The 27,509-nt window shown below is 36.2% G+C and overlaps 1 protein-coding gene across 1 annotated transcript in view; it reads right to left on the bottom strand.

Annotated features, from left to right (window-relative positions):
• Positions 1-4,151: 4,151 nt before the first annotated feature.
• The window catches only part of LOC307164541 (collagen alpha-3(VI) chain-like), a 28,400-nt gene continuing 5,042 nt past the window's right edge, over positions 4,152-27,509 (bottom strand). Inside the window, exons 7-49 of the mRNA XM_079881477.1 lie at positions 26,838-27,437; positions 25,044-25,649; positions 20,282-20,893; positions 19,519-20,112; positions 18,804-19,418; positions 17,923-18,257; positions 17,712-17,790; positions 17,327-17,472; positions 17,109-17,201; positions 16,941-16,994; positions 16,370-16,441; positions 16,253-16,279; positions 16,044-16,088; positions 15,860-15,913; positions 15,703-15,765; positions 15,552-15,617; positions 15,134-15,187; positions 14,788-14,823; positions 14,593-14,655; positions 14,325-14,387; positions 14,051-14,113; positions 13,670-13,732; positions 13,373-13,423; positions 13,236-13,271; positions 13,050-13,112; positions 12,908-12,970; positions 12,528-12,560; positions 12,387-12,423; positions 12,248-12,259; positions 11,641-12,134; positions 10,878-10,980; positions 10,031-10,732; positions 9,794-9,896; positions 9,567-9,619; positions 9,211-9,471; positions 8,491-8,571; positions 8,226-8,306; positions 7,953-8,033; positions 7,607-7,687; positions 6,196-6,381; positions 5,682-5,744; positions 4,859-5,047; positions 4,152-4,774 (exon numbers count right to left, since the gene is read on the bottom strand). Of these exons, the coding sequence (XP_079737603.1) occupies positions 4,734-4,774; positions 4,859-5,047; positions 5,682-5,744; positions 6,196-6,381; positions 7,607-7,687; positions 7,953-8,033; positions 8,226-8,306; positions 8,491-8,571; positions 9,211-9,471; positions 9,567-9,619; positions 9,794-9,896; positions 10,031-10,732; positions 10,878-10,980; positions 11,641-12,134; positions 12,248-12,259; positions 12,387-12,423; positions 12,528-12,560; positions 12,908-12,970; positions 13,050-13,112; positions 13,236-13,271; positions 13,373-13,423; positions 13,670-13,732; positions 14,051-14,113; positions 14,325-14,387; positions 14,593-14,655; positions 14,788-14,823; positions 15,134-15,187; positions 15,552-15,617; positions 15,703-15,765; positions 15,860-15,913; positions 16,044-16,088; positions 16,253-16,279; positions 16,370-16,441; positions 16,941-16,994; positions 17,109-17,201; positions 17,327-17,472; positions 17,712-17,790; positions 17,923-18,257; positions 18,804-19,418; positions 19,519-20,112; positions 20,282-20,893; positions 25,044-25,649; positions 26,838-27,437 (7,217 nt within the window). The 3' untranslated portion in view covers positions 4,152-4,733. The remainder of the gene's footprint in view (positions 4,775-4,858; positions 5,048-5,681; positions 5,745-6,195; positions 6,382-7,606; positions 7,688-7,952; positions 8,034-8,225; positions 8,307-8,490; positions 8,572-9,210; positions 9,472-9,566; positions 9,620-9,793; positions 9,897-10,030; positions 10,733-10,877; positions 10,981-11,640; positions 12,135-12,247; positions 12,260-12,386; positions 12,424-12,527; positions 12,561-12,907; positions 12,971-13,049; positions 13,113-13,235; positions 13,272-13,372; positions 13,424-13,669; positions 13,733-14,050; positions 14,114-14,324; positions 14,388-14,592; positions 14,656-14,787; positions 14,824-15,133; positions 15,188-15,551; positions 15,618-15,702; positions 15,766-15,859; positions 15,914-16,043; positions 16,089-16,252; positions 16,280-16,369; positions 16,442-16,940; positions 16,995-17,108; positions 17,202-17,326; positions 17,473-17,711; positions 17,791-17,922; positions 18,258-18,803; positions 19,419-19,518; positions 20,113-20,281; positions 20,894-25,043; positions 25,650-26,837; positions 27,438-27,509) is intronic.

Below are 27,509 nucleotides of genomic sequence, written 5' to 3'. Positions count from 1 at the left end.
TTATTGCACCAGTGGAAAGCCAAAATGCCACTACAATGAGTCATATGTGAGCCTGGGATAAACTCAAAGCACAAAGTCACAGAGCAAAGGAGCTTGAACTTTCATCTGAATTCAATTCAAAAGAATCAGGAGAACAAAATGCATACTCTATACTTACATGGACATCTCATCCACACTGCCATTTTGTAATGCCAGTTTTGTTGACATTCAGAGTGTAGTCATGCTGTAGCCCCTTTGTGTACACATGAATTCTTCCTTTCTTTTTCCACTCCTTTGTAAACTCCTTTCCTCATACACTCCAAACATACAAACCAAAAAGATGGTTCTTTACATATAGTAACAGTTCTATTTAGAACCGTAATGTCCTGAAGAACCCTTTTTATGCTGAAATGGTTCTTTGTGTTAGAGTTTAGGGTTCTTTATTCCCGCCTTTTTGTTTTTCAAATCTGTAACTGTCAAAGCCTCCTCAATACTGATTTTCTGGAGCTCAGCTATACACTACAGTTACACAGACTGTCAATAACAGGTAAATTATTTCTTTCTTAAAATGTCTATAAATTATAACTTGTAACAATCATTTCCTAACAATCATGTATTTTGCTCTTTATAGTTTAACAGAACATGCCAGTGTGAGCAGGTCTGTTCAATTAAGGATACTCATCTTCTCTTCTCCACAAAGTAACAGAGATATGGAATGTATGATCCATATTGTTTGAGTTTTTTTTTTTAATTATGACTTCATGCCTAAACATACCCAGTCACATTAAAAAAAAAACATTAAAACTATCCCATGACTTTATATCACTTTATATCCTTTTAACATGGTAAAGGGCTCATAATGTCCCTTGTTGCTAATTTTGTCCTTTATGAACATAATTGTTTTTACATAATCAAATGGAAGAGACACAATGTAACTAAACTCAATTGTTTATTTCAGATATCATAACCTCATCATCTGCAGAGAGAAACTACTCAGAATACACACATAATGAAGGACATAAAGATATCGGATTGTGAAGATATTTCAACTTGGTCTTCATTACATCTATATCGTGTTTATAAATTGTTATTTAGTAATGTATTCAGCTAACAACTGTTGTTAGAGCTGTCATTTTTGCTACAATCTGCCATGTCAATAAAAAATAAAAGTACCACAACATGCTGTTGAAAAAAAAAAGTAAAACCCAAATAGAGGCAACAAGATATAAGACCAGACAGAAAGAGGACTAAAAAAACAATATTAAAAAATAATTTATAAAAAATAATAGTAATAATAGTAATATTGATAATATGAAGCTACTTATTATGCTAAAATTAATGAAAATAAATATTGTTGAAAAGGTTATTTATAACACCATTAAGGTCCTATAGCACTTTCAAAGCATGTTCCTTTATGGAATCTTATAAAAAAGGGTTCTGCTATTGTTACAAGCCGAAAAAAATCTAATTTGGTACTGTTTAGAACCATTTTTTTCTTAAGACTGTATACTTTAAAATAAGCGGGTCAGTGATGAATTTTTATCTCCGAATGGCAAAAAACCAATCCAGTATCAGAAATGAAATTTTGAAAGGTCAGTATTAGAAGAATATATGTGTGAATTTATTAATTTAATTTGTATTATTTATTTTAAGGCCAGACACATAGTTTAAGGCTTGGTTTGTAGGGAATTACAAACCTGCGCACATCAAATGCGCATAGCCTAGGCTATATAACTAATTATTGATGCGCACGTGAGCGCCATCAGCGTTTCTCACAGGTTCGCGTTTAAAGTCTGTGTAGAGAGAACGATGTCGTCTTAGCGGCCTCTAATTTAATAACTAATGATCCTTGCGACGGAAGTGAATCAATCAAAACTAACTTTAGCTGGAACATATCTTTATTCAAGAACCGCTATAAAGCCAAAACAATCCCTGTTACCAAAATTATCCGTTTGTTAATGTAAAGCCGCTTTGAAACAATCTACATTGTTAAAAGCGCTATATTAATGAAGATGACTTGACTTGACATAATAACGTTTCAGTTCTTGAATTATTTGGGAATCGAACCCATGACCTTGGCATTGCTAGCGGCAGGCTTTATTGTTTGAGCTACAGGGATGCAGAAGAACGCTAAAAAACTTTTGAAAATATCAATGTGCAGATGCACTGTTGATTTAGCGCTATCAGTGCATAGTGCTTTAATTCTGTGTAGTACACAAGAAAGAATAACTTCTAGAAAAATAACTAAATAGGACCATAGTAGCCTACTTTATAAAGCATACATTAGCTTGAGCAGCTGAAACATGAGACATTGATGAAGTACAGAATGACATCCTTCAATTACAATGAATCATTGCATTAAAACAGGATTTAAAATATATATAAATGGTAAAATACAACAGTGGTGAAAACCAAAACCTGGCATTCAGCTCTGTGGAACCTATTGGAAAGCACTGATACATTTATTATACAGTTAATCTCAGCATGGGAAGGGGCCAGAGGGGCTGCTGCAAAGCCCACAAGGCCACGTGCAGATTGTTCAGGATTGAACAAAATTCATATATGCTGCAGTGATGGATTTACAGACTGGCAGAGAAAAATGCAACACGTGTGCATAACAAATCAGACTGAGATGCTGTGTAAAGTGTTTATATGGTGATATAAGACGTGCCGATTGAGGCCCAATTTAAGAATGGAAAAACAGATAATAATTCATGCATTATCGCCTCAGCTGTTGATGGAAATTATACACTCTCATTTGCTAATAACCTTATTTTGTGAATCTAAATGGCTGGAACTGGTTTCAGGTGTTTAATAAGGAAGTGCTCCTATGAAAACATGCTGTATTTTTAAATTCAGAACTTCTAAATTGGGTCACATAGAGTTCACAGTGAAATGTTTCTCAAGTTCTATGGCAACTGAAGATAACAAACTTTGATTTATAAAACGTCTGCTGATGAAGCTGCCTGTCCTCCCCCAAACAGTCTTGATTTGGGGTAATTTCCATCATGAAAAATACAACATTTACAGGAGGGAGAGAGGAAATTACCGCCTTGGTGCAACAGAGGAAATCAGAAGCATGCCTCTTTTTGATAAACACTCAGGTTCTTGCACTTTGAACGAGTTGATTCATTTAATTTTATTTTTCAAAGTCTGAACCATGTATCAGGTTGTGGAAGCGTGCAAGTTAAAGGAAGGAGACAATCTTGTTCATGGAACTATGAAATATAAGCTGCTAATGCTTACTGCATTAAACACAGTGCTCTCCCTTGAGCATGCAAAGGTCACATCTGTCCATTTCATTTCTTGTTCTCTTAGCAGTACTTATATTGAATGTTCAGAGTCATAAAAAAAGGATATTCTTCTCAGCATGACTCACAGCAGCCTAGGAGTAAAATGATTTTAAGCTTCTAATGCATTACAATACCGTATATACCCGAATATAAGACGACCCTGAATATAAGACGACCCACCCATTTGCCAGACTTTTGTGGAAAAAATTTGGTTTTCAACTGAAAATAATTTTATTTGAAAATTGCAGTGATAATTAATTATCTCTCTTCCAGCACGCACCTTTCTCTCTCGCTCTGCGTCTCGCGCACGCACCTCTCTCTCTCTCCGTTTTAATTCAGTTACACACAGATATTATGTTGCTTCTCTATTTTTACATGCAAGTATAGCCGAAATCACAGCACAGATTATTTATTTTATGTGTATTTGATTTCATCAGACGACGGCTCGATTATCAGGATTTTTGTGCAGATTAACATCTTGGAAGAGAAAGCTGGTTTTGGGTCGCGTTTCAGTCACTATTTCATATTAATTCCGTTGTTCTTTCTCCCTTTCCCCCGGTGATTTTGTCTATATCGCGAATACAAGACGACCCCAGCCTATTTTTAGGACAAAAACCTCCTATTCGGGTATATGCGGTAAGTAAAAAAAAGAAAAGAAAAAAGAAAGGACAAATCAAAATCAAAGTTTTATATAAAGACTCATTTATTTATATCTTCCCATTTCCAAATACAAAGTTTTTTTTTTTTTAAAAACACCAACCCCCCAAAAAATACAGTTTGAACAGTACATTCCAATTGCTTTTTGAAATGAAAACTTGTGTGTAAGGCAATGATTCCAAAAGTGCATAGTTATTCAAAAAATGACTTTGATTTCAGATGATGGTCATTTTATAATTACCTAATTTGCAAACATCAACATAGCATTTGCTTGGAGATTCAGTGGAGATCTCCAGCGGTATGACCAAAAAGAGCAATTAAGATTCTTCCTTCCAAGCAGTAAAAAAACATAATAAGGGTACTGCAGTAGGAGCAGACTTTACTAAATGGAACTAAACTGTCATGAACCTGTCTCATAACTACAAAGATTTATTGATATGTTTTGATCAAAATATTTCCACAAACAAACCATGTGATTAAAACGGAACAACATTCTTTAAAAAAAAATAAAAATAAAAAAGCTATTTTGCCCTGGACATTTACACTGGGTTTCATACAAACCCATACACACATTAAAAATAAAACAATTTAAAAATATTAAAGAAACTGATTGTAGCACCAGCACGAAACAAAGAAACTTGTTCTGCTTTTTTCTTATTTGGAAAATACTACTTCAAGGTTTTCTTTGGATCAAATCCTCTAGCAGGGTCCAGTGCAGGCATCTTGGCTGTGGTGAAGCTTCTAGTTTTAGGTGCTATTTCCTCTAAATGTCGTCAGTGGTTAGCTTACAGTCTTCATTAGTTTCTATGTTTTAACTGCAGCGATGATCCCTTCTTTAACAGGTGCTGTTAAAAAACAAATATGTTAAAGTATGCCTTAATCTTCACACTAATATCACTTTGACGTGCAATTTTTAGAAGTAATCTCACCCGCTTTTCCACAGGCCTTTTCACAATCATCTTGTGTATCAAAGCGATTCTGGTTCCCTCCACAACCTCCGTACCAGAAGCGAGTACAGTTTCCACTAAGTGGGTCGTAATGCCATTTAAGCACAAATTTAGCACAGGAACCTTCTTCTTTTGGTAGCTTGCAGATATCAACACTGGAGTGCAAGGCAGCTGTTAGAGAGCATAGTGAGGATGAGAAAAATGACAGAATTTAATACAAAATCTAATTATCTGCAAAAGCCTTTCAGATATACTGGATCTTAGTGAGGTTTTGGAAAATTAGCAGGTTTGTTTAGTTAACTAGATGGCATCAAGGGTTGTCCTCTGTGGACACGATATCTGCAACATAGTTTCTTGAAACATTGTACTTTGCCCTAAAATTAGCTATAGCTATACAGACCTTTCAGTTCACTTGATACAACATTTACACAATGATTTCACTGTATTCTTTCCAGAGGTCATCAAAAAGTGGTAAAGTATTATTCACTAAGGAAAGTGCATTACATAACAAGTAAGGAGGTGTTGTCTTAACATTTTCAAAGGTCTTTGGCAAGAAGGCAGTTCTTAACCTTCACATGGGCCATATTTTGCACATTATTATCCATGAACCCTGTTTCTTGTGTAAATCAATGTACATGCATCAGTGATTACTACAAATAATCTGATCTCTTCTGAATTGCAAGTGTATTACTCCCAGTACAGCACAGGTTTAATAAAGTGGTCCTATAACAGAATTTTGAACACTTCATCACTTTTGAAAAAGGTTCAAGAGGTTTTTAGAGGTTACTGTAACCGGTGGACTGACCTGGAGCTGGTGCTGGGAGGAGAACAGCTTTGACATGCTTGTCACTTGCTTTATACTCAGCCACTGTGGTAGTAAGAAAAAAAATAATATTTTAAACAATCATTTTCCTATCTTTCATTTTATTGTACTTCCTTTTAAGAGTGCTAGTAGCCACGAGGGAAAGTCTCTAGGCTAGTAATACGGTTATTGTTGGTCAGTGCTTGAGAGTTACTGGGTGAATCATACAATGTTATCTGAGTAAGGCACTGCATTTAGTGTGCTGTAAATGATTTAGATAAAATAAATAATCTAATTGACAAGTAGTCTAATTTTGTTGCAAGAGTTTGCACTAATTTCATCCTATTTTGGGATTTAAGCATTTTAAGACTTTGACATGAGCACTGCAACCTGTAAACTGCTTTTATAGTTTATATTCATTTTTTTTTTTGTTCAATCATGAAGTCCCCTAAATAGAGATAACAGGGCAAATCGATTGCTGCAGAGTTCGTGCCAAGGGGTCAAAGGGCGGACATACCTGTCTTCATGCAGCGTTTGAGGCAATCAGCCTCAGTCTCAAACCTATTGTCATTTCCTCCACAACCTCCATACCAGAACTGTGTACAGAATCCATTCTTTCTGTCAAAGTACCACTTAGCTTGGTAATCTTTGCATGGCAGTCCAGTGTCAAAGTCAAGTGAGCATGGGTCCATAAAATTGTTAACTGAAACATGCAAACACAGAGACAAACAAAGAGGGATTATCATGAAAGAGGAAAGACAAAGACAGTTAGTGTTGTCAGTAAAATGAACATATAGTCAATATTAGGTGATTGTTATAGCTCATATGGGATTAGCTAATTATTTTAATGGGTTAGCAAAATCAGGAATATGCAAACCATGTGTCATTTTCAAATCAAAGCATGATTTCAAACTGTAATGTTTAAGCTTTGTTGTATGTTACACTTGGAAAGGCCACCAAAAGACATACAGTTCTCTATTTCCATTCTAGACATCTTTGGCTCAAAATAGGAGTAAGTTTAGTGCATTCACTTTAGTATTGTCAGCATTGTTGATCCAAAAGCACTTTAAAGCACATGTACTGCCATTTCCAGTTAATTTGATTTATATGCTGTACAAGTGCCATCTGCAGGTAATTAGTGTGATGTCAGTTTCATTAACTGTGTCTGTGCTGGGGCCATCTCACAAATGTCTGCTTCATAACCCCCATTGAGTAAACATGCCTTTTATGTGAAACAATCACTGTTTTCCTTCAAAGTAAGTACTGAATTTTGTTAGTGGGTTATCAAGTCAAATTATGTGTAGTTCAATATAATCTAGGTTAGTTTTTTTAGATGCATTTATGTTAAAAGTCAAACTGCCCTGAATGAAAAGGGGTTCCCTACTGCCAACTTATAAGACAATGATCTTCTTGCTTTGCTATACCTCCATCATAACAGAACAGAATGAAGAAATCATTTATAGTACAGATTCTTCAATACTCCAACACTACAAAAGCCTGTTTAACATACAGGTTTCTAAGCTGTTCTGACTTTTAAATTTACAAGTTTAACTGTTATTACATCTTTTAAACAATCAAAAACTAATATTGAATATGCAGACATTTCATTGTTGATCTTGTACAAGTCTGACATACAAGAAACCTCTAATGCCATGATTTTTTTTTTATTATCCCAAAGCACCCACAATGCTGCTTTGATGTATAATTTAAACAAGATGTTCTCCAAAAATTCAAATAGAAAACTTGTCTGAGAATCTCACAAACAAGTAAATGAAAAACATTCATTCATTTATGCTGATGTATGTGCTGTTTGTTTGTGGAAAGGAATCACAAAAAAAGAAGTTTTACATATTAGGCCATATTGGACATGTAAAATTACTTTTTTTCCCCCCGTATATACAGTGAGGTTGATCGTCTGCATCACTTACATATTTCTGGTTTACTTAAGGGTGCAGAGGACATCATTCCCATTACTTCACTTGGAGCAAGAACCATCTGTTCTGCCGTTTCTGTTAATGACCAATATGAAATTAGTTTGATCTCACAGAGATCATTGTTTTCAGCCAACAAGAATGCATTCACATTTAAACTCTGAACTATATAACAGTACTAAAGCAAGGGCCTTCACATCAAGGATACACTAAGAATGAATCTGTTGATAGTATTTGTTTTATACGAACCGATTCCGATTACAAAAGCTGTGCCTGTTATACTATATTAACTGAAAAGGCCTCTTTCTTATATTTTATAGAGAAAATACTTTATGCTGCTTACTAATTTCTGGTTTACTTAAGGGTGCAGAGGGCCCAATCTCCATCACTTCACTTGGAGTAATAACCTTCTGTTCTGCTGCTTCTGTTCAAAAGAAATCTGAAGTTAACTAACTCCTGCAGGGATCTTAGTTTACAATAATCATACATACTTTCATACTTATCAAACTCTGAACTATGTACAGGGAAAGGTCTATGAAAATACAATATTCTTACCGCTTTTTATGTTATATCATATTCAGAAAAAAAATCTGTATTCTTCTAATCTGTCACTTACTAATTTCTGGATTACTCAAAGGTGCAGTGGACATCAACCCAATCATTTCACTGGCATTAAGAATGTTCTGTTCTGCTGATTCTGTTAAAAAGGACAAATTTGAGGTTTACTTGATATTTCAGGGCTCAGTTTTCTGGCAAGCATTCATAGAGTGAATAAAAAACACACATCAACCTCTTTGCTCTTTAAGTTGTACTAATAAAATATGAAAAAAAAAAAAAAAATCCACTGATACAATCTGTTGAGCAAATTCTCTGTCACTTACTTGTTTCTGGTTTACTCAAGGGTGCAGTGGGCACAATCCCCATCACATCACTTACAGTAAGGACCTTCGGATGTGCTGATTCTGTTTAAAAGGATGATTATGAGGTTAATGTCATCCTGCAGAGCCCAACATTAAAAGAACAGTTCACAAAAAATGTATTTACATCAACGATTCACTCTGACATTGGAAACCTGTATGATTTTTCATGATAAGGGAACATTAAAGATACTATTTAGCAAGCTATCTAGTCTGCTTTTTTGAATAAGAAAAAAATAAATAAATAAGAACTAGGAAGTCGCAAACCTCCTTCACTAACCAAATAAGGTCCTGAGTTAAGCACACTGGAAACTCTATATTATCTATTATGAATCTACCACAATTAATCACAATTAATTTCTGTATGACGATTTAAATGATTGCCTCCTTGTTCTATACACAGTATCTAGAAATTCTGCTAAATAACTTATTTTGTGTTCCACTGATATATATATATATATATATATATATATATATATATATATATATATATATATATATATATATATAATCATACTGCTTTATAGGGGAGTAGATTATAATTTTGTTAACGACATTTAAAGCATACCTTTTCATGTCATTACTTATCATTATACATATCATAATCTCAACTACATGACAGTGCGTTGCTTTAATTCATGATCACACAAAGAGAAATATATGTGAAAAACATGATGAGCTTACTTGTGGGTACAATGCCTTTGTAAGTGCTGGCAACATGACCATTGACATTGTGAGTGTTGACCACTACGTGATAGGTTTGGGCTGCTTCCAGCTCAGTAATGGAGAGATGGCTGCCGGTCACATTTTTCCTCAGTACCAGACTGTGATCCTTCAGACGAGTCACAGTAACCTCATGGGTTGCCTTTGAATCACCACTCAACCACTGTAGGGAGAATCCGCTGGAGGTGACGTTAACCAGATGCAGTTCCTCCATACCTGTTTCTGGACAAACACATTCACATAATGTAACATGACTTAAACCCTAAACATTGTTTTATAAACAAATACACACAACCTACAGCGCATACTGTCAGTACCTTTATGTTTTGTGTCATGAACCTCCTGCTGTCCATAATGCTTCTGGCGTTTCCTGGAAAAAGACATCATAGCGATATTCACACAATATATTGACAAACTCAGTATTACCATGAATTAAATTAATTAGCAACTCATAGAGTACAGTCTGTCTGTCTGTCTATGCAGGAGCAACATCAAATGCGCACATGTGCGGTTTACAGGGAACTTTGCTCATAAGTATACTCACTCCTCTGTTTGTGGAAAAGTGAACGGGACTTTGTGTGGTTGGTCACTCTGATACCACTGGCACTTCTTAGAGACTTCAGGCGACAGGTAGAAAGCATTTTCAACTATATATAAAGAATAAAGAAACTGTTAGTAACAGTTCCTGAAGAAAAACCTGGTACGAAATGACAGGCTAATACATCATTGGATATAATAGGCAACTTCCTAAACATTTTGAGAACGTTAAATGATAACTTACGGCCGAGGTACTTGGGCAACAGTCTGGCAAATGTCTGAATATGGTCATCATAGAAGCCTGAAGGTCTATCCACCCTCTTAAAGAACACATCTGAAGGCTCGCTTGCCATTTGGGCCAGGACACGGACATCACCTGAACTGAACAGCTTTCCAACTGCCATCACCACTATGAAGTATCCTTTGCATTTAACTTCAGTAGCGGCCCTTATTATCCTCTCCTCGTGCAGTTCAACTGGTCCAGTCACCAACAGAACTAATACCTTCAAGTGGCGGGAATGTGGTGCCTTCTCAAACACATGCTCAACAGTGCCTTCAAGAGCAGCTGCAAGGGCACGTCCTCCCTCCAGCTGGTGTACCTTATCCTGTAAGAAGCTTCGAACACTGTTTGGTGAGTTGTGATTTGTCAAACCGAAGGCCACCCTGATGGGAATGCCACTGCCATTGTGCAAGTATTCATAAGGTGCATGCTGGACAAGTGCCACTCGAGCATGATGGGTAGTGCTGGTTGGCTCAGGGGACATCTCTAGCTGCTCTACCATTAGAGCCACATATTGCTTTATCTCTAAGAAGACGGAGGGCCAGGTGCTCTCTGAGCTATCGAGAATGAAGGCCATGTCGATGTCCAAGTCAGTGGTGGGATCCCTCCGGTCTCGGACTCCACGTGGAGGAATATAATCACAGATCTGATCCGGGGCACAGAAGTCTAAAAGAATTGTGACAGATGAAATATTCCATTCAAACATTCTCTTTTGTTACTGTTTTGCCATTTTAAAAAGTTTATTTAAAATAAATTCGTTTGGTGGCTTTTTTAATGCTGAACAGTAGTACACATGATAACACAGTTTTACCCAGGCAGATATGGCACGTCATGATCTTCTTGATTACATTGTTGTATTCAGCACTTCCAGGTGAGGGTAGGACAATAATCTGGGCTAACGCAGTGTTGTTAAGCTGAAACAGAGTGATTGTAACATAATGATATGCTTTCATTTACACCAAACATCTAATCAGAACATCGGTTATGTCAAGTTTTCACTTAATTTACAACTGTTGCACTAAAACACTTATTAAACCTGTCAGGTAAAGTTTATGTAGAGTTAATTACAGTTAATTAATCCAAGAGGTTGACATTTCCCAGCATTTCCCATTTCACAACTTCAAACACTACAAAATTATGTAAGCTGCAATCTGATTTGGAAATTAGCTCACTGAAGGTGTGAAGTTACTTGGCAATTTTTTACAATCACAGTTGTTGTGCCTATGACCTGAACATTTTAAGCTTAACTAAGCATTAAGGCAGAGACCAACACCAAAGTAAAGTTACACAATATATGCATTTCAGTACAAAGAGGTCAAGCCTATATACTGGGGCAATGAAACAACTACTGTCACGATGGCCCAACATTGTATGGCTGCTACACTTTCTGAACAGTATTCTAATGTTTAAAGACAAAGGGCATTCACACAAGGACAGTTGACGAAGCCACTTAGATGAGTGATGAAACATACTAAATGAATGAAAACATTTACCAACACTAATGGAAATGGAATGAAACTAGTTATTATTCTTAAAGATGCCAATTACAGTATTTGCCCTTCTGCTGCACCTACCTGCAAGGCTCTTGTGAGTTGACGATCTTCACGGTTAAGAAGGAATACAGAGGAGATTCCTGCATCGTAGAGGCGCAGAGCAGCGGCACTGAATTCTTGTGTGACTGTCACAGGGCCGTTGACAAAGAAAACAGCAACCTTACGCACAAGGAAGCCACTGCGAACTCTCTTGAATGTGTTCTGTGCAATGAAGTTCATGGCTGTCTCCAAGCTGCGCTGCTTACGGGTCTGCTGAGCCTGGAGCCCTTGAACTCGCTCAACAAGTGCTCGCTTCTTCTGGCTATCTCCAAAGCGTATCTCGGTAGTCACCTCATTGTTGTAGAGGGCTAGAGCAACACGGGCGCCTCGGGGACAGTTGCTCTCAGCAATAGTGATGTCACTGACCAAGCGGAGAACAGTGTCCCGCATGTTGTTGAAAGCAGAGCGGGATACACCATCTGATGAATCCAGGGCAAAGGCCAACTCAGTGGGGTATAGGGGACATTCCTGAGCACCTGAGGAATTAAATATTCAAAAGCTGAACTGGAAGTACAGTATTATGTAATGAGTGTTTGAAACTCTTACAGCACAGTGGAAATGCAGAAGAGATTGTTCACTCTTCACTTACCATAGCAGCAAGCTAAAAAAAAGAAAGAAAAAAAGAAAGATTTTCAAAAGTATAACTATAAGAAAGTCTATAAAAGTATAACTCAAACTATAAGAAAGGGAACATAATTAGTTCTACACTGGAGTGTCAATATACTTACGACAGTTATCCCTAATTTTCTTGACCAAATCACATTGCTGTATGGACAAAAAGTGTTCATTAATTTTCAAAACATTTAAGTAGGAATAAACAATAAAGTTAAAAAGTTACTTATAAAGTGAAAGAAAGGAAAAGTACATACCACAGCACCAACTCCTCGGGGTCCTTTAAGGCCCTGTTTTTGACAACAGAAAAAAAAAATCAGTTGCAAAAAATGAGAGAGAAACACTTTCTCAACAGCTGAACACAGCTGGGTAGAGCGATCTGGATTTAATCCACAGAGCATTTTTGTGAGCCAAACTAATGTCTGTCACCAGTAAAAAAAAAGTAATAATAATCAACAGCTTGAGTAAATCAAAGCAAAGAAAATTGCACACTTTGTAAGAGAGAACAGCCCTTGTTTCATGCCTCAACTGAGCCACATTGTTAATTCAAAGTCAACATTACTGTATTTAAAGATTTGTTGCAGGATTTTTTTTGAATACGTCAGAAATCCGTATAGTATCAAAATATTTTGCTTACATAGGGCCCAGGGTATCCATTATCTCCCTTTTGACCAGGACCACCACGTCCTCCTGAGGTACCCTACAAAACATATTATCTGTCATTACCAGCATTATGGACGTAATGAGCTCATAAAAACAGTTCAATCAAGATTACTCACCCTCTGGCCATTGTTTCCTCTAGGTCCAGGTCCTCCTTTTGAACCAGCGTCACCTGCCTCACCCTTTCAATCGATTCAGATTTAACATCTAGTTACTTCTATTGTTTTGCACAGAGTGCATTAGTATAAAAACTACAGTATATGCTGTAAAACATTCAAGGCTGCAGACAACTCCAGTAATCTCACCTTTGGACCAGGGAAACCAGGAAAACCTTCATCACCCTAAAACAACATTAAATTGTGTTTAGTGTAAAATATATTTTGAGTAAATAGTACTTAAGCACTATACTAAAAAAAATTATTATACAGAAACACACACTCACCTTTCTTCCTTTAGGACCAGGTACACCAAACCCATCTCGTCCATCCTCACCCTGTATTGACAGGAAATCTCCTTAGTTTAACTCTCATTTGTATTCTGAATTTAACTACCCATCTAGACCAATCTGCTAATATACAGTAGATGGGACTGATAAATGAACATTGTGCTGTATGTTTTAATTTTTATAATTATTCTATCTATTCATCAGTGTCTCACATAATAATGCTGATGGTTATTATTTGTTATTATTGCTACATGTATTTGGTATGACTGGTGCAGGTTGTGACTCCTCACTTACAGGCTCCCCACGGGGTCCCTGGGGTCCAACAACACCTTTAGGTCCTGGGTCCCCTGGTTCACCCTTTAGAGTGAAAGTGAAAAAAGTGAATCATAATTTTATAAATATAAAAGGTGCAATGGTGACACACAAAGCAGTTAAGATCGAATGAAATGTAACAGCTGAAAGAGCACCTTACTTTTCACATTAATGCAGTGAAAATAAAAAGTGAGTTAATTTCCTCTGCCCAAATTGTACAAATACAAACTCCCCAGAAACTTTGCTTTAGGTCGACAGTGAGATGTTTTCTTTAATAAATTGCTTAAGCGTGCCAGTGGTAACTGAAGTAAGAGAGTGAAACTGCTTGTAAAAGGAATTGCTAATGCTATAGATGACCAGTACCTTGCGGCCAACAGCACCTCTTCTACCCTTTTCTCCAGAAGTTCCTGGCAGTCCTCCTGGCCCCTAAAAATAAATATAAAATAAGATGAATGCTTTCCTCATATAAAGCAGGATATGTATTCTTTTCATTTGTTAAGTAATAAACCAAAACTCTTTTTTAGTGCAAGTATAAGGTTATTAAACCTTTTGTCTGCACCCAAATCCTTGTTACAATCACTTTTTTTGGTAGCAGAAAAAAACAAGGAAAAGAACATGCTTAAACTTCTTCTCTTACCCTTGGACCAGGGTTTCCATCCTCTCCTCTAAGACCAGGTGCTCCAATTGGTCCAGCGGGACCCTAAAATAAGTACAGATACATAATATTTATATTATCTATAATATATTTTCTATTTAATAATAAAACTGCACGACATGCGTGCAAATTTCCATGAAAAATAAATGTAACCAGATTGTAAACCAGATTGGAGCCATTATGTTTGCATGTATAACATGTCATGGGTCTTTTGTTTTGCACAACTGCTTTTTACAACTTATTAATTTACCCGAGGTCCTCCAATTCCTGTCTCTCCAGCTAAACCATCACTTCCGGGCCTTCCAGCAGCACCCTATAGATGCAACAGAGCCATCAAAAAACAAAACAAATAAATTCAATAAAAACAACAACAATTGGATTACTATGGAGTGTTAAAATAATGTTTATTTCCATTAATGGCATGGAATAGCTTATGTCTACTCACAGCTTGACCGGGAGGCCCCCTTCTACCATCAGAGCCCTTTTTCAAAAGAGAAGGTGAATAATATTATGAACAGAACATCTGTCACTCACCATTTCATGGTCTGATACAAAACATTTCAAATCATGTATTACCATAGATAACAGGGCTTAAACTTGAGGTAACAAGTACTATTTTGAATGGTTATTAAAGCCAAATAATTTTTTTTAATTAGTTTATCTCATAATAGTGTACAAATTTCTTTAGAATGTTTAGGTTCTAAACATTTGATTGAGCTAAGGGGTTTTAAGAGAAGATTTATGAACTGATTAAGTTAGAAAAATCATTCCCTTTGGTCGAGAAAGCATACCCGTCTGCCTGGTTCACCAGGACCTCCTTTAGTTCCATCAACCCCTGGCTCTCCCTAAAGAAAACACATCAATGAACTCCATAGATTGCATTGCAGTTGTGCATTTTATTCACAAAGTACAAACAAACATTTTATAGTCCACACTGAAAAAATATGCAGAAACTAATAAGTCTTACAGAACTTGACCATTGCCAGAAACTAAAATAATATGTAATGAGAAATAATTGATATAACAACTTACATGACTTTTAAATTAGATTATTAGTGTAGAACTATAAATTAAGATGAGATTAAGCTTATTACTTTACAATATAGATGCATGAAATTTTTCTATGGTCCTGACCACTGACCAGGCACAATCAAATAAATATAAAAATCCACCAGAATGACTGACTAAGTTTTAAAAAATTGACCATACCGCTGGGCCAGCATCGCCTGGGTCGCCTTTTGGTCCTCTCTGGTTGTTGTCTGTTCCAGGGGTACCCTATAACAACAACAGCAACATCAAATTCTCTTATTGAATGAAGACTAAGTCATTCTAAATTACGACACATTCTTGAGTAACATACTGGATCACCACGTATTCCAGTCTGACCAAAATCTCCTGCCTGGCCTTTGGCCCCTTTAGGCCCCTAGAAACACAAAAAAGATCAGATAAACTCTATTTTATTTATTTATTTTAAATTTGTTCCACATGACTCCACGGCTATATTCTACATGACTTACAATTTGACCAGGGTTTCCTCTATCTCCTGGAGGCCCAACAACACCACTTGTTCCCTGAAAGACAACAACACCTTTTAACTGGCATTCACTGAGAACATTGATTGCAAACCATTGTACAACAGATCACTGATAAAATGTTTCTAGAAAAAATAGAATTAAACATGTTTGCTAGACAACAGCTGACCTCTTCTCCATTGATTCCATCTAAACCAATCTCTCCAATTTCACCCTTAAAGAAAACAAATGTTACCAATTAAACATATTCTTTTAATATGATAAAATGTAAATGTTATATTACAGTAATATATTATTATATAATTATTATTCACTATGAAATAGTCATGTAGTTAATATATATAAATTCAACACAAGTAAATAGATAGAAGTTCTTACCTTTTCACCATTGTATCCTCGAGATCCCTAAAAACAACAACATTGGATTAGTCAATCAATATGTTTAAGCCATAATCTGCTTTCTTAACAAGTGAGATTTACTTGAAATGCACTTACTTTAACACCTCTTTGACCTGGACATCCTTGGAATCCTTGAGTTCCATTTACACCAGGTGGACCTCTCTCTCCCTGTGAAAATACGGATTATCACAATCATGTGAAAAAAACATACCACATGTACAAACTTTGTATTTTTGACAAAATGTTGCCTTCTAATTAAACAATGCACATTGATTTAATGACAACGGCAAAGTTTAAGGTTGCTGATAGATAGAAGATACGGGGTAGGTAGAGTATTAATTTTATTTACAAGCAAATACATTAAATAAATAGAAGTAACAACAGTGTTACAGTTTAAATTAATAAATTATCACATTATTTGTAATCTGATTACATAACATGCATTACTTATAACATGTTACCCTAACACTCTGAAAAGGTATGTATAGGATCTGTCTATTTATAGTGCATGTTGGGAAAAAAAGATTGAACTGTAGTGAGAAACTGGGCATTTAGAATCAAGTGAGAAGCTAGATCTAGAGCTAGGAATCACAGACAAAAGAGAGTAAAAAAATATGCCTTTAAAATCATTTTAGAAATTCATAGTAGTTAATGAATACATGCTCACCGGACCACCTTCATCACCAGGATGTCCACTGAAGCCCGGACCACCAGACTGACCCTATAGACAATCACACATGGAAACGTGGACATGAGTCATCACTGAGAAAAATTCTGAATTTGAAATTGTACTAGCCTGAAATATGTTGTTTCTTAAAAGAAAAATGTATTTGACCTTTGGTCCAGGAACACCAACAGCTCCTCTGTCCCCTCTCTGGCCATTACACTTGCATGGAACAGAACAGCATTCCCGCTCCGCAATGTTATCCTTAAAAAGAGAATTTATTTTTTCAACCATAATCATATTAGACAAACATATTTATCTCTTTTTGTCACTGAGGTAGGTCATCCCTTAGTTTGCTTATTTGACTGAGCAATGAGGACAGTTCTTACCAGTTCTTCTAGAAGCTCATAATCCAAGTCCATGAGGTTGACACGCAGAGGTCGTGTGTACCTGAAGCCACGGCCAAATTCCAAGAGAACTGCATCTTCAAATCGTGGCACTCTCTCCAGTGCAACAAGAATGAAACTACTAACACCTTAAAGAAAGAAAGAAAAGCTAAATTAAAATGTGTGTGGTAACATATTGTGAGATGTATAAATCATCAACAACAAAAGTTTCAAAAGTATCGGAGATAAATAAATAAATAAATAAATAAACTGATACAACAATAATAAATAAAGAAACAGATTGTATTGTTACAACCAATATATATTTGATTGTGAATTAATGCAGTTCATAAGACATTTTCATATTTATAATCATGGTTACGCTTACCAGCTAAACGCATCAGTTCAACTTGCTCTTTCAGAATGTTGTACTGGACATCTAATCCATCAGTTAAGTGTATCACAACCTTTATGAGTGTAAAAACACAATTATTTTAATTTATAGCACAGATATTTTTTTTTATAAATATACAGAGTTAATACATACAATATGGTAAGATTTTGAGGTTAAAGCTTTGCCCTGAAAGAAAATGATGTACCTTGATACTGTCTGAAGGCTGATTCTTCAATCTATCAGCATAAGCTTTGATTGTGGCACCATTCAGAACAAAAGGTCCACGATTTCGGAGGGCCTTGAAGGGCTCAAGAAGCTCTGTGTATCTGTTGGTGAAGTCCAGCTGCACAGGCTCTGAGGCAGAGTCCATCGCTAACATGCCAACTTGTACTGAGGGAACCTGGCCAGAAGTGCAGCTGATGGGCTGCATCTGGGTAATTCGTTGGAGAATAGCAGACATCTTTGAATCTAATGATCTCTGAGCAACAAAAATGTTCTGTGCAGCCACATCAAACCCCACAAGAACATCCAACTTGCATGCTGCCAGGGAGTAGAAAGAGATGGTGATTAATGACAATCAAGAGTAAACCGCTGTTCAAAACACTTAGGGTCAGATTTACTAACAGCTTGCGCAAGTGCAACCCCTCTTTTGGCGTTAAACAAAAAACTACTGTCAGGATTTACTAAAGACATACAGTGAAAAATTTGCACTGAAAAGGCGTGGACCGTGTTATTTTTTCGGCTGACCTTATTGCATATGCATGTATTTAAAGGAGAGTATTTAAAGGAATTATGCAAGGTGATTTACTAATGTTAGTCAATTTAACTGTATTTGCAACATTATTTACCACCCGAAAAAGCATGTCCTAAACCAGATGCTAATTTGCACTGCTCTTGGTAGATTGCCCCAGTCATTGCTTCTTTGTTCTTTAATTTGCATGTCACCAGTAGATCACTCGCAGAAATTTCCACTCCCATCTGTGTTTATTGGAATTGTGCTCTCACGCTAATTTGCCCTGTTTAGTAAATCTGGCCCTTAAACTGTACACTTAAACTTTCACTTGATAAAAACAACAACAAACAAACCTCTTGTAGCATCCTTTACTCCAGTGCACAGTCCTATTCCTTTCACCTCATCATCAAGTGTTTCCAAAATCTGCTCATTCAGCTCAGAGAGCTCTTGGAAGGTGCTGGCTCGGGCCACCGTAGTAGCTTCGCTGCCCAAATTATTGAGCTCGTCCTCAATATCACCCACCCCAACAGCATAGATGCGCACGCCACTGGCTTTGAGACCTAATGCTGCTGTTTTGCTGTCATCCCTTGACCGTCCACCAGTGACTACCATTAGAATCTGTGGAATTCCCTCATCCTTCCGACTGCCTCTTTCTTTTACAAAATGTGCTTTCTGAACATGGCGAATGGCATTGCCTGTTTTAATTTCTCGACCTCCCTTGTACTCTGCTCGAGTTATAGCATTGATAATATCATCCTTATTTTTGTAGGTGTTGAGGTAGAATACATCGGTCACATCAGTAGCATAATGTGCTAGACCAATCTGAATTTTGTCTCTCTCAGTAAAGAACAGGTCAATTAAATTAAGAATAAATTCCATGACCTCTTTGAAATTGTCCTTGCCAAGATTGATTGAGCCATCAACCAAAAAGACAATGTCAGCAGCCTTGGGTGGTGGGAGTCCATCAGCTACGGGAAACCAGACAAAATAAAACATTTAGAGCCTATTATGATACATGCATCATGTACAGTATGTCTAAAATGACAGTTACAGTAATGCCCCACTTACGTGTCTCCTCAGGGGGAATTTCCTCTGCAATTGTTCCATTAAGTCTGGCTATAAACTTGCTCTGTATGTTTGGAAGATTTGGGAAAGTAGTCACCTCCAGAACGTCATCAGAAGTGGTAGTAATCTGTGCCAGCTGTCTTGGGTCTGCATTTTCTGCACCAATTCCTATACAATTGACCCGAGAGCCTTTGAGAATTTGGCCATAATTAGATACGTCGGATGTTGACCTTCCACCAGTGAGCACAACCAAGTGCTGGGAAGCCTGTGATAGACGTACCCCAGCAGAAGGCTGGAGCTCATTTTGAATCACATACTTTATTGCCTCAGCTAGGTCAGCACCACGTCCACCCATGTGACGCAGTCTTTTGATTGCAGAGATGACAGATTGCTTGTTGTCGTGGGAGTTCAAAGAGAACTCAGTTTTAGGTCTTTCACCATACTGTACCAGAGCCACGCGAACTTGGTCAGGTTGTACATCAAGCTGATCAACCACTTTCAAGATAAAGTCACGAATGTGAGCAACACCGCTTTGTCCAACACTGTCAGTGCCATCAATGAGGAAGATGATGTCCTTTCTTCCAAAATTAAGAACGACTGATAAGAAACAAAAAAGAAAATAAACTAGTAAATGGACTGCATATTCTAAAAAAGTTATGTGCTTGTGTAAAAATAAACATGACATGAATAATTTAGGCATCAACTATTCTGATAGAGTTGATTAACCTGAAATAACTTTTTAATAAAACCTGAAAAAGTAGAATACCTTTTGGAATAGGGGGGGTAGCAATTTCATCTCTGGTCATGGTACTGACTTTGGTCAAAAGCTGTTGCTCCACACTTCGAAGTTGCTGGAAGTCCCTAATGGTGTATGTTAGTTCCGGACTAAAAGAAATTAATTTTAACTCCTCTGTATCCGCATTATGAGCTCCAACTGCTAAGGGAGCAACATGGCTTAACTTCAGTTGGTTAGCAGGACCAGATACATCATCATTTGACTTTCCCCCGGTTACCAGGATGAGAAACTGGGGCACACCCTCTTCTACACGGCTTCCGGATGATCTTTGATAGATGTTCTTTGATACAAATTCCAGAGCTTGGCCAGTGTTAAGCTGATTGCCACCTTTGCTTCTCATTCTTCGTATTGCTTGACGAACTTCATCCTTGGTGGAGTAATCATTGAGGAGAAATTCCTTTTTGGGATCATCGCTGTACTGCACAACTGAGACCCTGACATTGTCGAGACCCACATCCAACTTCTCCACCACTCGCTGAACCATGTCTTTTATGGCAGGGAACTCAGTGCGCATCTTTGTTGTGCCATCAATAAGGAAAACAACATCCCTCTTATCTCCAGAAGGTACTGGAATTGTAGCCTCTATATTTTTCGAAATAAATAGAAATGTTTTTTTTTTTTTACATACAAATAAATATGACAATAACCATAGCTATAACAATAGTAAATTGATCTCAATAAATACACAAATGAAACTGACAGTCTGACCACACAGGATTCATACACACAGTTGAGTTGCACAGATTTAATACCAAATCGAGTAGAACTCAACTTAGTTATACAGAATGTCAGGTATATTTAAATAGTTAACAATTTTCGTATCTTCACAGTTTATGGGATGATGTAAATATCCATTCTTGGTCTATTTTGTACATTTAAATGTAAAAATGCTCTAGATTGGTACTTACATATTTTTTTTATATGTCTTGTCATGTGCACTGTTTGTTTAAGAACTATAACTGTTTGTGCCATTTTAATTAATATAAGTCTTTGACTATTGTGGTAGGTATGGCTGTTTCAGTATGTTACTCACACCATGATTGTTGTGTTTTTAAGATGCTGTGGCATGAATGTCTTAAAAACAAAAACAAAAAGTTGATGGAGAAGCTGACCACACTTAGTGTAGCCTTAGCCTCACTCCACTGCATACTGCACATAACAGTGGATAGTACTTTCTCGGTATAGCAAGTTTTAATCTAATTGGCAGGCTTTATACATTTCTAGCAGTAACAAAAGCACACCGTTTTTAAGCCTTTTTTCCTATGCAAAATATTAGTCAATCATAAAAGTAGTTGAAATCTTAAATGAAAGGCAGCACCAAAACTCAACATTTTATTAATATGGTCAGAGATAGGGTGGAAAATGTTCATGTATTAGGCTACTAAATTACGACTGTTTGTAGTGCACAGAAACTGAGTGACTATATATACTGAAGGAGTCGGATTTACAATCCCTCTTCTTGTATTATAAAATGAATTGGAAATCAAAGTTTTCTTGAAACCAGTGTATTTATTCTAGTATTTATGTTGCGGGCAACGTCTGTATTTGTTATCTGAGAGGTGACCGAGGGTCTGACCCATATTAGGAATGCAGTAACAGTATTTACTCCTTTAATCTGGCTTCCAGAGAATAATTATGTATTTTGTTTTGTTTAGTCATGAAAGTCAATAACGCATTAAATGTATCTACTAATGCATATTTAGTATGTGTAGTATGTCATTTAATATATTGTTTGTATACTAGGGAAGCAAGGAACAACATATATACAATAGGTTCTACACTAGTCAATCAAGTGACAATAGACCTATCAAGTCAATCCCTGAATATTGATTTAATTTCATTTAATTATCATCATTTTAACTAACCAGATCATACAATTTAATATTAATTTAGAATACAGAAAAAAACACTTTAATTGTCAACATTGGCAATTGGTTTAATTTGCCCTATATTACTCTAAGGCTATATATCAGCTGCTGGGTCATAATAGTAGAACTAAATAACTCCACATGATTTTTCTCTGTCTCTGTCATTCACAGTTTAAATCAGTGCATTGACTGAGTGCTGTCTATCACTGCACTTTTAAAAAAAAATCATGATTTGTTATTACAACTTTCAACAAATCATTTGTCAAATTAGCTTAGGTTCACAAATGTTTGAGTTTATGTTTCTTTCTTTGTATCAACTCAAATTTTTAGATTAAATGAGGTATGAATGAATCAGGTTAGGGTAATTTAAGTTAAACCAAGAAGTTTTTACAGTGTGATTGTGTCTTTAATAATTTCTGTGCATGATGTTAATACCATATCCAGAATAATACGTCTAAAGTGTTTCTTCACATTTCATCTTCTATGTGTGAAAGGGTATGAATGCAGCGAAAACTTTACAGTGGATGGGAAACTCGTATCTCATAACTTGTATTGTATCACTCCCATATCACATTATGTAAACAGCATTCATGACAAAGAGCTGCAGATGCAGATATCATGAAAAGCTATAGATAAACACACACATTGTCCTCTGCTTCTGACGCTGTCTCTGCACCCGTGCGCCACTACGGACTGAAAAACACGCTGAATAAATTTGACTAAAAGACGGGGAGGAGCTGAAGCCTGATGCCATTTTCATATATGTTTAAAGGGTACTGAGACAATCACAAATTAATGTACAGATTACAGAGCTAATAATTTTTTTTTAGGGGGGCGGAGTAGAAAAAGGACCTAGTGACGCCCCCGGTACCTGTAACATGTGAGAAGTGCCGGTATGCAAGAAAAAGTTAGGATATGCTACAGCTTAAAATATAGAAGTGCCAATACCCCTTACGAAAAAGAAGTTTATTCAAGTGTGCTATTAGTATACTTCTTTTAAACTAAAAAATAAGAAAGTATACTTTCAGTCTACTTTTTATATACTTCTCAGAAATATACTTTATGTACTTTACTTAAGTGTACTTGACTTATACTGAGAGAAAAGTCCAAGTATATTTGGCCAGTACTTGTACTCAATCTTTTGATCGAGATATACTTAAAAGTTTAATTATTCAAAGTATACTTGGCTTGTAGTTGTGTTAACTCTTTTGATTGAGTAGCCTATTAAATATACTTTTTTTTACATCGTTTTTCATATACAGTCTTATGAAACTTTGTTTGAAAATATTGATTAAAATATTGATATAAAACAGATATGTATCTGAATTTTTGTGTAGGCTAGTCCACAGGTGTACATAGGAATTTACTTTAATTAAACTTTTCCCCACCATTGACTGAATTTTCCAGCTATCCATGTTTTCACTGGTATACGGTAGGGGGCGCTATATCTTCTAGTACAGAATCTCCGGATCAAAACACAGGAGAAGAAGAAGCTGAAACAAGTGATCAATGCTCACTCAAGTGTAAAATAATGTGATCATCAAACATTAAACAGCTTGTAAATCAAAACTGCTTAATGTTTCCAAATGAAATAAAGCGTAGGCCTAACCCATGAAGAGAAAACTAGCTGTGGGGGTGTCGGACTCGATTTACTCCATCTGTGTTTGATCATCGTTTTGAATCTGATCAAATGTGATTTTCTCAACTATTTTGTTTAAAATGTTGCCTTTCTTTATGAAACTTACCGACATTCAAGTGTTGATAAAAAAGATGAAGCTAATAAAATGTTTTTAAAATGAAAGTAAAATTAAAGGTATTTTTCAAGTATAAAAAATAAAATTTGAACATAGTAGTATAGGCCTACTGCAACTGCAAAAAATAAATATAAATAGTAAACTATAAGTATAATGTTAAGTTCACTTAAAGAAAACTTGTAGTATACTTGCGGTATAAAACTACTAAACTAGTAGTTTACTGAGAGTACACTAAAAGAGCAAAAATAATATATAAATGGTAAACTATAAATATGATGTTAAATTCACTTAAAGAAAACTTGTAGTATAAAACTACTAAACTAGTAGTTTACTGAGAGTACATTAAAAGAAAACTTGTAGTATAAAACTACTAAACTAGTAGTTTACTGAGAGTATACTTCAAAGTTGCTACAAGTATTAAAATAGTAAACTACTAGTATACTCATAAGTTCACTTGCAGTACAAATGAGAAACATAATTATGAACTAGTTGTGCACTTAAAGTTTACTACTGTTACACTTTATAGTACACTTAAACATATACTTTTATATACTTTAAGTGGGCCAATTTAGTCCCAAGCGGTATTAAAATAGTACACTTACAAGTTTACTACTAGTATATTGACATTAGTATACTTACTACATAAAGTATGCTTAAAAATATACTTGAACATTACTCAAGTATACTTCATAAAATGACCTTGAAGTATACTTTTTTCGTAAGGGACTGCGTACCAGTGCGTACCGGCCCACTTTTAACACTGCTCTAACTCATTTTCTAAGGACCTTGGAAGTGTGCAGAACTTAGTAAACTATCTGACAACTGATTTAACTTCACCTTTGAATCCTAATCTTCATTTAGCATATTATATGCTGTTCCCAGCATAGAATGCTGGTGTTGTTAGCAATCTTCTTAACTGGTTAACCAGCAAGACTTCTATGATCAACCAGCAGTAAGTGACAAAATATTTTTATAGTTTTACTGATCCACTATACTGAGTTACTGACCATCACTAACTATCAAAAACCAGGATGGGGCATGGAAATTCATGCTGGTCAGAGGTATTATCACATCAACTAGGAAAAACAATTATGAAATGATTGCAATTACCTGTAGGGTATACAGGGCGCAAAATGGCTAACTCCTCACTAGATAGCTCAGTCAGGGTGGTGATGAGTTTGTCCTGAATTGTATAAAGTCCAGGCAAGTCATCAACTGTGTAGGCAAATGTGGGGACATAGGAGGTCACTTGCAATTCCTGAGGGCTCACATCTCTTGTTCCTATGCTAAGGGGGAAAGTTCCTGATTGTTTCATTGCAGTTGCAGATGGCCTTATATTGTCTGTTGCTTTTCCTCCCGAAACCACAACAACAAATTGTGGAACTCCCTCCTGTTTCCTTCCACCACGTCCAGACACCAGAACTTCACGTGCAACAAAATCAATGGCCCGACCAAGGTTGCGCTGTCTCCCCCCACGTTGTTGGAGTTCCTTGATGTCATTTAGGACACCTTCTTTGGTCCTATGTGAGTTGAGGTATATGTCTGCATATGGAGAATCTCCGTACTGCACCACGCCAACTCGGATCTTGTTCTCACCAACATTGAGGTTCTCCACAACTCTGCGCACGAACTCCTGGATAATTGGGAACTCTCTGCCAACACCTTCAGAGCCATCAATCACAAAGACAATGTCCTTTTTGGGTCCTTCTGACTCCACTAAAATTAAAAGAAAAAAGAAAACAATTAAATATAAAATAATGCTGATTGGATGAAGGACAGTCTGTAAAATTGCAAACACCTAACTAAAACAAAAATATGAATATAATTACAACACTCGAAACCCTTTGCACTCGATTACTGAACATAACTAATTTGCACTTGATTCCAACATCTATTGGTAAGACATCATGTCAGCAAGTTAAGTTTGTTCTGTTTCTTTACCTTGGAATACCAGATGTGCAAGGTGTAATTTTCAAATGAATTTCTATAACTGAAATTGTTCAAATGAATTTGTGAAGATAATAAGATAGTATTTTCAAAAACAAAAACAACAAAAACAACAAAAACAACAACAACAACAACAACAACAACAAAACTAATATTTTGGATTTTTTTTTATATTTTGGAAAGAAATGCTTGCAATTTTTTTTTATAAAAATTGTCTCTTTGTTTTTAATGGGAAAAAAACACGCAGATTAAATATAACATTACTTTTTAACAAATCACACTTCTGATGTAAATGTGAAAATAGCAATAAAACAATCTGACACCACCACAAAGATGGTGGGCTATGCATACCATTTAGTATACCACATTTAATATAAACATTTTAATATAATTAATCTCAAAAAATTCAATAGAAAATAAAGATGTTTTCATTTATAACAGTAATGTTTTGGGAAAAATTAAACAAAGTGCACAATATGCAAAAGGAATAAAAGATATGAATAAAGAAATACATGTACAATTTGCCATGAAACTCATGCTAAGATGCTAACTGCTATGATGATGTTTGATGTTCTAAATGATTTTTAAAGTAAACTTCATGAGTAACACTTTCACTAAGGTGGACTCTGTGGAAGTCAATGTGCTGCAAGGTGGATGTTTGATGCTTCTTACTGAGGAAAAAGTAAAGGACTCATACCAACTTATTTCTGACATTATGGTCCATAGATATAATGTGGGTCTCTGCATAAATAAAAGATTGCAAATTTTGCTGAACCAAAAATAATAGTACATCTCTCCGCAACAAGCCACCAATCTTTAGGCAACGTTCATGTTTTAAGCAAAATGGTAAAGGTTGATTCAAGAAAAAAAATGTACATACTGCTGGTGATACTTACATTAGCAAGTACCATAAACATTGAAACAAAATAAAGCAAGCATGTTTTATCTTTTTCTTACCTATTACAGTAGTAGTGATGGACATGCCCTCTAAAAGTACTGTGTTAATGTTGGTGAAAAGCTTCTGCTGGAGAGTGGAAAGATCAGCGAAGTCACTCACTGAGAGTGCATAACTAGGCTCATGGGAGATTTTCTGGAGTTCCCTGCTGTCTGAGCTCCTCGACCCTATCGCAAAGATAATAACTCCCAGCTCTTTCAGGGATGAGGCTGTTGTGTCAACATTATCAAATGACTTTCCACCACTCAGCAGAATCAGTAACTGGGGCACACCTTCTACAAGTCTGCTTCCAGAGGAGGCAGTGAAGACATTGTCCCTCACGTACTGCAGAGCTGCCCCTGTGTTGAGGGGTCTCCCTCCTCTATGCCTCAGACCTCTGACAGTGTTCAGGATCTCCCCTTTTGTTGCGTAGGTATTCAGATAGAAATTGACCTCAGCGTCTCTACTGTACTGCACCACAGAAACACGGTCTCTGTTTGCCTCTATGTTGAATCGCTCCACTACTCGTTGCACAAAATCACGCATAGCTGGGAATGTATTTCTAGTGCCATCTGAACCGTCCAGCAAAAACACTACGTCCTTTCTGGGTATGGCGTCATCAGCTAGGAAAAGAAATCAGCATCATTAACACCAAGTAATTTCAAAACATCTTAAAAATGTCACATTAATTCAAC

Source organism: Squalius cephalus (assembly GCF_949319135.1).
Source record: "Squalius cephalus genome assembly, chromosome: 9".
Taxonomy (NCBI): domain Eukaryota; kingdom Metazoa; phylum Chordata; class Actinopteri; order Cypriniformes; family Leuciscidae; genus Squalius; species Squalius cephalus.
This window is presented reverse-complemented; position numbering and strand designations above follow the sequence as displayed.